This window comes from Condylura cristata, unplaced genomic scaffold, assembly GCF_000260355.1.
Source record: "Condylura cristata isolate star-nosed mole 26May11 unplaced genomic scaffold, ConCri1.0 scaffold00021, whole genome shotgun sequence".
Classification (NCBI taxonomy): Eukaryota; Metazoa; Chordata; class Mammalia; order Eulipotyphla; family Talpidae; genus Condylura; species Condylura cristata.
The window spans coordinates 16392311-16404142 of NW_004567122.1; the positions used below are offsets into that span (position 1 = coordinate 16392311).

The following is an 11832-nucleotide window of genomic DNA, read 5'->3' on the forward strand; positions in this document are numbered from 1 at the left end:
CTCCCTAGTGCCACAGGGGGTTAAATCTATGTACGTTAAGGCAATCCACTGCACATGAGTTCGATCCCCAGCCAGGGAGCTCACCCACATGGCACAGCAGTCCTCTGCTGTCTAGCCTGATGCTCCCCTCAGCAGTATATTTCAGTCGATCTGTTCTGTTCTGTTCCCTGTATCTAGTGAATCCTCTCACTCACTACCCTGCACCTCTGGCCTGTACTCCAATTCTGTATGAATAAATAAATAAAATATTAAAAAATTAAATAAATGTAGAGAATTCTTTTTAAATAAGTAAAATGTAGTCACTTTCACACATTTGCTTTTGTTAATACATAACTTTCAGTGGATTAAATGTCTGCCATTACACTATTGTAAGACAAGAATGTAAAGGTAAATATGATGGTTTCCGATCGCATGCAACTCAGTTTTCTTATGTTCCAGGCCCACTGTGATCTATGTGTAATATTAAAATCCTAACCTGGGAATATTGTAATTTTTTTTTTAAACTGTTACTTTCTCTTAGTTCTCAGATACATTCAACTTTTTTAGAATGTTGATTTATTCCCTTCACTGTTTGTGGAACATGCTTGATTTCATCAGACAGTGAATATAGTTAAATAAAAAATTTGGTTAAAGTGGCAGGCTTAGGGCCCTCCCTGGTGGCGCAGCAGGTTAAAGCACTGCACGAACAAGCTTAAGGCCACTTCCGCATGAGTTCGATTCCCGCCTGCCCCGGAGGAGATCCACATGGCTGGCAGACCTCTCCTGACCCGCCCGCTGCTCCCCTCAGCAGTGTACTTCGTCAATCTCTCTGTTGTACTCCCCACTCTGTCTCTGGTGAATCCTCTCACCCTTCGCATCTCTGGCCTGTACCCCGGTTCTGCATGAATAAATAAATCTTAAAAAAAAAAAAAAGTGGTAGGCTTAGTTAGTTGATGATACTAAGACTTAAGTTTGTTTCTTTCTTGAATTAAGAACTTTTCTACTTTTGTTTTTATTCCTCAAAGGTTGTGAAGATGAGAAAAGATGTGAAGAGAATCCGAGTTTTGGTTATCCGAAAACTTGTCAGGAGTGTTTCCAGACTGAAGTTAAAAAAGTTAGTCATTCAAAGTAATGGTCCTATGACTAATATGTAGTTATTTTTATTCAGTATTTACAAAACTTGAGGGTGGGACCTGGAAGGATAATTAAATGTCTCTCTCATACAGCATTTTGTCAAATGTAGAGAGGATCTGAGTGCCATAGAATGTGCTGTGTCAGCATGTCCTCATGTGGTATGTGACTAACTGATAACCACTTGAAATAATGTGAATTCTGTTTTTTTCAAGTCTTTTTGATCTTTCTGACCATGACTTGAATCACGTATGAAGATTTTATATTCCTTTTTCCCTTGAATTGATAACTAAGTTGAAATCTTCAGTATCTTTTGAAAATTTATTAAAATACAGTATTCTGATTTTTTTTTTTTTTGCAATTATTGAATTATCTATTTGAAATCATTTATGTGACTCATGAGAAAAATTGAATTTTTAGTATCACTACCATTAGAAAGAAATGTAGTTTTTATGCTTTGAGCATGAATACAGTTTTCAGGTGTTCTGTTACTGATTCCTTTCTTTTTTAATTGTTTCAGAAGATTGAGCTGTCTGGTATAATCAGATATTTTAGCATTTTTAAGTACTTAATTCCACAGAGTAAATTTCACTCTGAAAAAATTTTATGTAAACTTTAGTAGTAGTTTATGAAATGTTTATTGTAGTAAGTAAAATATGCTATTAATTGAAGGATTAAAATAGTTATTTGGCTTTCCCATTAAGGAATTAGAGGGAATTTTACTTATCAGTGATAGTCATGAATGTAATGCTGGAACAATATTTATTTGGTAAAAACATAGGTTTGTTGGTAGGGTTGATGTATGTTTTGGATAGAGGAGAAGAGTAATTCAGGATGAATAAATGTCTGTTATTTAGAAATTTTTTGTACCTGTCTAAATGAGATAAATTGTCTTTGTTATAAAATGAGTCTCAACGTTTTTCCTGAATGCATGTTATAATATGTTTTTTGCAGGGGTACTGAAGATGCACTGTCAAAAAACCAAAGACGGGCACAAAGATTGCTTGAAGAAATTCATGCCATGAAGGTAAGAACTTGTGTGTGTTTGTATGTTTTCCTTCTGTCATCCTGAATGTGTGTGTGCAACGTTACTTATTTGAGGACAGTTGTGAGTGTGTGTGTGTGTGTGTGTGTGTATGACATTGCTTCTTTGAATATTATTATGAGCTGACAATAACTTGTGTGGGTCTGTTTGATGAAGAATACAGTACGCAATTAGATGAAGGTTGACCTGTTTGATGAAGAATGCAGTATGTAATTAGAAAATTGCAATATGTTTAAGCTTTGCATTTTTCCATGTTTTTTTACCAAATGTTAAAATTTTAGACAAATTTCAGTTAAAACTCTTCCAGGCTACTCGTCAATGTTTAATAATGCCTCGTGCATAAGGGTTTCTTTTTATTTTAGGCATATGTCTAAGTTGAGTTCGGGAATTGAAATGTTCATTCTATTTGGTAATGTGGATGTTAATATTGGTGGCTGACATCATGCTTTGCCTATTGCCAACTCAATAAATTTTTGTATGGTGGTGTCAGCATTTTATTTAGCTCTGTAGTAACTTGAAATAAAATTAGTATTGGACCAAAATGATGCGTACTTTTGTTTCTTTAAGCCAGACTCTTCACTGACATAATTTTTAGGTCTTCTCACTGCCCTTATTTTGTGGAAACTTTCATTTACCAAATGACATACTATTAAATGTCTGGGAGACTGTTTTACTGTGGAACTTAAACACAACATTTGGTACCAGCAATTATCTTAATTTCAGGGTCATTTTGCATGTATGTTTGACTAGCATTTTGGTATGACTTTCAAGTTTTGAGATAGAAGAGCAAGAGAATTTTCTAATAGTGTTAATTTAATTGAGATTAAATTAACAAATTTAGATTATCAAAGCTTCTCACCACTTTACCCCTTTGTGGGAATGGCAAAATTCTGTTAGGACAAAGTTATCATAATTAATCTTAGTGGAAACAGACATAGGACCTAATCTCATGATTCTTCGTTGGCGTAGATTTGTTTGTTTCTTGTGGGGTGTTTTTATTTGTCTTCACCTGCCCCTAATAAACAGGACTGCAAATTTTATGTAATCCATTTGATACATCTTTGCTTTCTCAAAGGTGTAATCCCCTTTTAATCCAATCACACAGTCAAACACTCTGCATTTAACTACTAAGTTTCATTTGCCACTTTGGTTTATGCATAATTTTGACTTTCTCATATACTTTATTTTCCCATGCAATTCCTATGAGAAATAAATCCTTCAGAGATTTTCACTTTGTGGATTATACTAAGATAGAAAGTTATCATTTATCTCTGTCTCTTTCACTTTCTCTTAACCTAGGCCCTTACTAAATTACATTCCTTACCTAAAAATTTCCCTGTAATTTCTTCCGAATAGTCATTTTTGTAGTCCTAAATTATTCCGAGGTTTTGAACTGCTATGTAATTGTTGATTTTATTTTACCATAGAAAGGATGTATTATATATACAATGTATGTGCAGTGTATGAAGAGTTTCAGAACACCACTCAATCTCCAAAATACTTTTCTTCTAACTCATACGAATTTTATTTAGTTAATTTCAAAGAAAATTTTCCCTTTTTTAGTCTATATGTCGAGTTTCTTCCTTGGTTTTCTTACATCTCATCATAATAGGAAATCAAATTTAGTGATAGTTAAACTTCATAGGTTCACAACACTCCTGAGTACACTGCCATGGGTTTTGTTTTTTTTTTTTCTATTTTTCCTTGTGATTCATAATGTGTAATGTTGGTTCACAGAAAGCTGATTTTCTCTAAGCCCATATTCCTTAGATTCATAAAATTAGTAGTATATGGATTTTTTCAATTTTTAGCAACAGTTATGGTGGTTTAGATAAGATTACTTCAACTTTGTAGTGCTGTTTAAAACAAGGTTCACTTTAAATGAAATGAAAATAAGTAAAATAGAATAAAAAGAGAATCAGAGACACTATGTGTTTGCTTCCCTGTCAGCAGATTCACTTCTCATTCATGGCTCTTTTGTATAAATGGCCAACTTTCCTAAAGAGACAAATATATAGGGCATTTTTTTAAAATTGAACGGTCATTTATAATTTTCTAAGGAAGTGTTTACCATATACATGGGAGTATCAAAGAGCTATCACAAAACAACTCAAAGTCACAATTAAATTTTGAGAAAAACCTCTACTTACTCTTTTTTCCAGTTGAGTTTTTCTCGTTGGCTCATGTACCCAATACATTTTTAGTCTTGTTCATGACTTACTGTCCTGTAGTTGCTTTCTATGATAATAGGGTATTTTGTTACAAGATTGAATTCCTCAAAAAGAAAACCTGAGACATTTTTAGAAATGGAAATGTGTGGGAGTTTTTTTGTTTGGTTTTGCTTTTTTTATTTTTGGCCCAGGGAAAAGAAATTGCTTCTTCTTTATAATACTGTCTGATCATTGGTTATAAGTTTTATATATTCCAATGTGTGGCTTACTGTCTATTAGTTTTGCTACTTTTAACTTTGAAGATGATATAAACATTGTTTTGAAACTTCCTTTTTGTTCTTTCTTTTTTTTTTTTAAGTAGCTTATCCCCTTCTTTAGATCCCCAAGTTACCTAGGAATAGAAGAAAGATGGTAAAAGTAATATATTTACTACAACCAGTCAAAATGAACAAGAAATTTCAAATAATAGAGGCTTTTTTCAAATAATAACTAGCTTTTATTGAGTAATTACTGTGTGCCAGAAGCTATATTGCATGTTTTATATTCACTCTTAGGAGGTAAATATTATCCTTTTAGAGTAGGGAAATGGGGCTTAAGCAACTTGCCCAAGGTCAAATAGTTGTTATGTGGTGTACTTCTTAACTAGTTATAAAGCTAATGGTGCTAGTGCTTTAACTTTCAGTAAGACAAGAACTTTCTGAAATATGTCTAGACTTCACTCTCCTAGAGTATGGGTGAGATAATATGATAAACATGGAATTTGATCTTTAAGAAACAAAGATGTGCAGAATGTTTGCAGATTCTTTAGTTCCTCAGAGTTACACAGGCTTTACTTATGTCTGCCTACCCCCCTTTTTTTAAACTCCCTCTTTTAAAGCCATTACTTTTCCTTGTAGTAAAATAGCCCTAATAGTGTAAAGGTTAAATAAGGCCTTTTTAATTCTTGATGATTTAAATTTTTTAGCTTAGTGGCTATAAATTTGAACTGTGTTAATTGTTTGCAGTTGTCTTCAGAACACTAGAACAAAGTTGTGTTTTGCTTTAGGTGCTTGTGCCTACTTTTTGATTACCTCGTAGAAAAACTTCCACCCAGCATCCCTGTTTGAGACTAAAATAAGAAAAACAAAAAGGTGGAATGAATTGAATTGAAAACTACAAAACTGACTTCTAGTTCCTACAGTTGAGGTATAATTAAAATCATGAACTTGGAACTCTTTAGGCTTCAGTTTTTTCATGTAGAAAATGAAGATAATTAAGTAGGTTATCTTAGCAAGTCATTCCTTGCCCCTGAGTCCTGTTCTTTTGTCTGAATTAGTTTGGAATTTATTACCTTCACTACTAAATTTTTTCAATCATGAGCAAGGCTTTTTTAGCTTCATACTGAAATAGTATTTTCTTTGAGATAGACTGATAATTGGGTTTTATCTTTTAATTACACAGCAGTTAACATGTTTTTACATCTTATTATGATATTGTTTAGTTCACATAAATAATCAGTTTTCTAAATGCAGCCATTCCTTTTTTTTTGTCTTTGGTTAAGGACCTTTCTCTGTGTTTACTTTTAAACTTGTAACAATTTACAAAGGTGATGATTACTTTTCAGATATGATAATCATCCTTGCCTTACTACACAAAGATGTATTTTTTGGTATTGAAAAGATGACATATGATGAAACTCTAAAATTTACTATAGGTCTTTGTTTCTTAATATACCAGTAAATTTGTGCTTATGGGTCTCATAGGAAAAGTTTTCTGCTTCTCTAATTTAGGAATGTTCAACTCTTAATTGTGCTATGTCCCTTTCTTTTGCAAACTTTATTACTTAAAACTTACTTAGATCTTCAAACTCTAGATATTCCTCAGCTGGATACCCTTGTCTTCTGTCCTAGTAGTGGTCATGATCTTTCCTTTTTCTTCTTTATTAGATTAGTATCTTTCAATCATATGCTGTGATCTCGACCTCCTTACCTCCAGTCCATCTTCAGCCCACTCAGTTTAGCTTCTGCCTATGTGTTTATCAGTTTCTTGAATAGGACTGACTGAGCCTTTCTTTAATGCTGGTGTTCTCCCTCTTTATCTTCTTACTACTAGCAAGTGTAACTATTACTATCATTATTCCCAATACATTGTAATCTCTCTCTGATGAAAATCTTCTTTTCTGTAAGATATCACTCATATTAAACACCACTTTTCAAATGCACCTGAAATTTAACATTTTATGTAACTCATTTTTTTAGCCAAGCGAAAGACTGTTGTTAAGATCGTAGGGTGTCTTATGAAACCTCAGGGTGTGAGCAGCTTAACCTTGCCAGGGACTGGGGTTAGGACCTGGGGAACTCGCAGAAATGAGGGCAGTTCTGTTTGTTTGTTTCATTCCTGCCCTCTTTTCCTTCCTTCCCTTTTATGCTTGTCTCTGTTTTTCATCATCTTCACTTCACCCTTCTCATATTCCTCCCTCTAACACCCTTAATTTCTGACTCTCCAGACTGCTTTCATTCCTTAGTGCATGGCTACCTTACTATGACAACTTTAACTCCAGAATTCTAATGCTTTCTGTCCATGGAACACCCTCCCACCGGCTTTAGCTCTCAGCCTGTCTTGGGTTAGATGTTTTTCACTGTCCAGGAGGCTCTTGCATTGGGATAGGAGGAGTAAAGAGTAATATATTGCAAGGCAAAAAGAAAAGAGTGAATAAGCAGATATTTCAGAAGTATATCTCACCACCATGCTCTAGTCAGATGTTCTTCTATTCCAGAATTGATTTTAACACTATCATTTGTCGGGCCCTCCCTGGTGGCGCAGCGGGTTAAAGCACAGCACTGAGAAGCAAAAGCCACTTTCGCATGAGTTTGATCCCCATCTGCCCCGGAGTTGACCCACATGGGGCGGCAGACCTCTCCTGACCCGCCCACCAGTCCCCTCAGCAGTGTACTTCGTCGATCTGCCTGTTCTGCTCCCCACTCTGTCTCTGGTGAATCCTCTCACCACCCATGCATCTCTGGCCTGTACCCCAGTTCTGTGTGCATAAATAAATAAATCTTAACAACAACAAAAAAAGCTATTATTTGTTTAGTTAATCTAGAAATCATTTCGAATTCCATTTTCCCTTCACTACCTCTTAATTACAATCTTGTCTTTTACCTATTTTTTAACTTGCTTAAGGAAAATTACACTGATACTACCTCCTGACCCCGCCTTCTCTGTACAACCCCTAGATTGTATTTGTTGGTACTGTTATATCACACAGCACCTACTTTCCTGCCATTGCTACTACTTAGAGAGACCAGCTTAAGAAAACAGGTCACTGTACTCAATTCTTTGTCCCCAACACACACTTATGTGTCACGTATGTAGAGTTGCTGCTTGGCTAGCTGGGTGACTTTGATGCAGAATGTCTCCCTTGTATTGACATGTATAGAAGGTTGAGATGGCATTGAGTCTCTGGATGACTAGAATACTAAAGAACTGTTACTAGGAGTATGTAGAGTCATCTTTGTTTTTATTATTTTTAAAACATTTTATAATCATCTTAACTGAAGCTCTAAAGCTGCCTAACTTACAGTTTTTGAAAGACAGAATTTTTATGGATTCCCTGACTTAATATTCTTCTGTACACATGGCATTTGAAGTAATAAACAGAAAATCAGAATGATATTTTAAAATATCACCATACCCTGCTCTGTTCCCACTCACGTAGTGGCTTTTAAAAACAGATCATCACATTGGAATTCTAGTTTGCTCTTGACATGTGTTTTCGGCAATTTTAGGCCAGTATTTTGAATAAAGCATATTCCTGAAACCCATAACGTTGTATTTTTAATATAGAGGTGCTCTTGATTTTCATTTATAAGCTTGTTAATATAAAGATTTTCTATCAATTCTGTAAAGGTCTTATTATGTTTTTATTTTTTAAATGAGAGCAGTTATGACACATGTAAGTGGCATTCCATCTTGGTTTTTGAACCTACGTGCTTTGATTTGAAAACAAAAGTTACAGCTTACTAACCAGAGTGATGAAAATGCTGGTATTATTTAGAACTGTTTTTTAAAATAACGACTGATTTTGGAATTGCTTCTGCCCTGATAAAACTAGTTCAAAGACTACTGAGTATGTAAACAGATTTAGGGGAAGGCAGTAAGAAAGGATTATCACATTGAACCTTTTTTTTTTGCTTTTTTGCTTTTTAATTTTTGTTTTGATTTTATTATGTTTTGTAATTCTGGAAATTTGAACTTACAACCTTGGCAGAACATTTCTACTAACTGTGAACATATCCAAAATCCCTTTTCAACTATTCATTCAAAAACTTGGACAACCAGTACTACTGTCCTTATTCCATTATGAGCTGATGTGTGACTGAGAGAGAGAAAAGGCAAATATTACAACATGTTTTGTTGGAAACATACAATGGTAGGCAAACTACCAAAGAGAAATACAGCTATTAAGAACATTACGGGTCTTGCAAAATGGTATTTTTTTCTATTCAACTGGGATATCACCTGAACTTGGGGTTATGCAGATAAATTCTTTTCAGACATTTGTATTCATTAACTTGAACACACATCTTGCTTTGGTAGATTTCTATTGTAATGGAAACTATTCTTTGTTGTTTTTTTCTATTTGTTAGAATAACTTATGTTAATATTTTTGCTACTTAGAATATGTTGTGATAACAAGAGCTCAATTCCATTTTTCTTGAATACTAAGAATTTCATTCAGTTTTTTCAGCCTGCCATTAAATTGTTAGTTTATAGTGCTCTAAAATCAAATCCTCTCAAGGGAAGTGATTGCTTTATTAAAAAAAAAAAAGCTTCTTTGGCAACTTATAATGAAAATCTATAGTTGACTTTTATTCTTTTAAAAATCAAAGAGTGGTAGGAACCTAAAGAAAGGATCAGTTCATTTAATGAGTTAGAGGATTTAAGGAAGATCTTACAGAATGGGGGACCCTGATTTGTAACTTGAAGATTCACTGTGATTCTGTTTTGGAAAAGGCATTGTAGATAACTAGAGGACAACCGTAATGAAGCATGCATGTCTAAAGGCACGCTATGTGATTTGGAAGGACTGCTCAGTACTCTATTTCTACTGTGGTATTTCACACTTAAAACTTTAATTACTTCCTTACTTTTCTCCTATTTTGGAGGATGCTTGTTTTTTTGTTTTGTTTGTTTGTTTGTTTGTTTTTGTCTCCATTGCTTAGTGTACTAAGTCATAAAAGAAGACAAATCAACAGGTATTTCTGTAATGATTAATGTGGCCAGAATATGGAATGAATGCTGCAACATAGCATTGAAGATAGTGGCTAATATGGTAGATGAAATTATAACTTAGGTTTTGGAATAATCATGTCCTTTGAAAAATATGAAGGAGAGTGGAGAATTGATTATAGGAAAAAAGATTGGAAACTAAATAACTAGTTAAGAGTAGTGGTTGACTTAATTTTTAAATGCGTTATGGAGACATTTATTATGCCTATCTTTCTGGAAGCCAGTATGTTCCTGCTCCACAAAAATCTTTCTTTTTTTTTTTAAGATTTATTTATTTATGCATACAAAACTGGGGTACAGGCCACAGGTGTGAGGGTAGGGGTGAGAAGATTCACCAGAGATAGAGTGGGGAGCAGAACATACAGATGTACTGAAATATACTGCTGAGAAGAGCAGCCGGTGGGTCAGGAGAGGTCTGCCACACTGTATGGGTCACCTCGTTGGCTGGGGGTCGAACTCAAGCTGCAGTGGCTGTGGTAGCTTCATTGTACTGTGCTTTAACCTGCTGCACAACCAGGAAGGGACCACAGAAATCTTTATCAAAGGAAGGAGCTGCTACACATTGTTTTAAAAATAGGGTAAGTTTAGTAAGTGCTTCAGAAATTTTAAAGAAGCAATAGATTGGTTTAGGTAGTAATTGAGGAAGATTTCTTGAAAAGGTAAAGTTTAATAAATACTCATGTTTCTGAATTGCTAAATTAATACATTTTCCTTTATATTCTTTTATTGAAATATATATAGGTAATAAAGATACTGTCTTATGTAACAACTTCACTTCTTAGACTTACATGTTATTTTATAAGGCTAGGAAGCTTTAGCTTCAGTTCTAGGAGCACTCCCTAAACAATTTAATAATTTAAGTTCTTAATTATTGATTGCTTACGTTGTGGCAGGTTTTTTACCAGAGCTTACAAATCAAATCATCACTCATCTTCCTAGTAACTCTTCAAGGTTCCAAGGTTAGCTCTATTTTACTGATGTGGAAAGAGGCTGTAAGGGTAATTATTTTGACCAAAGTCACACTCCTAGACCATAGAAAAGTTAGGTTCAGTTTTCTATCCATGTCTTTCTGAATCAATAATTCATTTTCTTAACACTCTGGTAAGCTATCCTCTTAAGTATTAAGTGTATAGCTTGACCAGGAATAATTGAGTATTATAAAGAAATGGACTTTTTCGTTATAACTTAATGGTGATTATTTATTTAGAAATAAAAATGATTGATAGCGTATTATTACCTCTTGGGGAAAAAAGATAGGTTTTATTTAGAATTTGAAATAATTAGAATAGTTGGGCATTCCTAAACAGTTAGGGTCTGGTTATCCATGACAGATTTTTTTGTATGTATATAGCATTTAGAAATTATATCTGGAAGCAAAATACCAAAAGTGTCATTATCTTGGGGCCATAAATTAGTAGAATGATTAGCTTTCAAAATTATTAAGTCCTTGCCAAATCTGGAACTATATTTTCAACAAATTTGAATGTAAGATAATTTTAGTTCTAATTGATATTCTTTAAGCTAGTAACACATGGAAATACATTTTTAAAAATAGGACTTTTATTATATGCACCCTTGAAAAGGATTGCTGGGAATGTGAAGATTCTAGAGAAAATACTTTGAAGCAACTAGAACTTGTAATAACTAATATGACTTCCTTGGGATTTTGAAATATTACCTCTTAGTCTTTCAGTTAATGACCACTATTTTTTTAATATATCGCTACATCCCTTTAGCATTTTCCTATATATTAGTCACAAATACATATTTATAAAGATTGGTTCAATCTCCTACTATAATTTCTCTTAGACCTTTTAGTGAATTTTCTAATTTGATCCCTGAGGTAGGAAATATGTGCATTGGGTATCTGTAGTTGTTCAAGTTTGAGGATTTTTTTTTCCCCTAACTTTTTAGAGTGGGGCAAGGAAAACTTTAATTTTGTTCTCTTTTTACTTGATATGCGGAATAAAAAAGTAATACCTACATCTCACCTTCACTAATTTTAACATGCTATATTGAATAGATATAAACGTGATTTTAAATATTTTATTTGTACCTTACTTATGCTCTTTGAAACAAATGTTTGGGTTCTAATTCAAAAATAGTAAACTTTACCCCCCAAGACCAGTCATTTTATAGAAGAGAATTTGTAGAATGAAAACATTTTTTTTCTTAATACTGACTCCTTAAAATATAGTATTCAATAGAATTTTCAGACTGATATAATGCTGACTC

The 11832-nt window shown here is 33.7% G+C and overlaps 1 protein-coding gene across 1 annotated transcript in view; it reads left to right on the forward strand.

The window, feature by feature from the left end:
* The first annotated feature begins 1002 nt into the window (after window positions 1-1002).
* Window positions 1003-11832, forward strand: part of SRFBP1 (serum response factor binding protein 1) — a 33053-nt gene continuing 22223 nt past the window's right edge. The window contains exons 1-2 of the mRNA XM_012727711.1: window positions 1003-1093; window positions 2065-2137. Of these exons, the coding sequence (XP_012583165.1) occupies window positions 1014-1093; window positions 2065-2137 (153 nt within the window). The 5' untranslated portion in view covers window positions 1003-1013. The remainder of the gene's footprint in view (window positions 1094-2064; window positions 2138-11832) is intronic.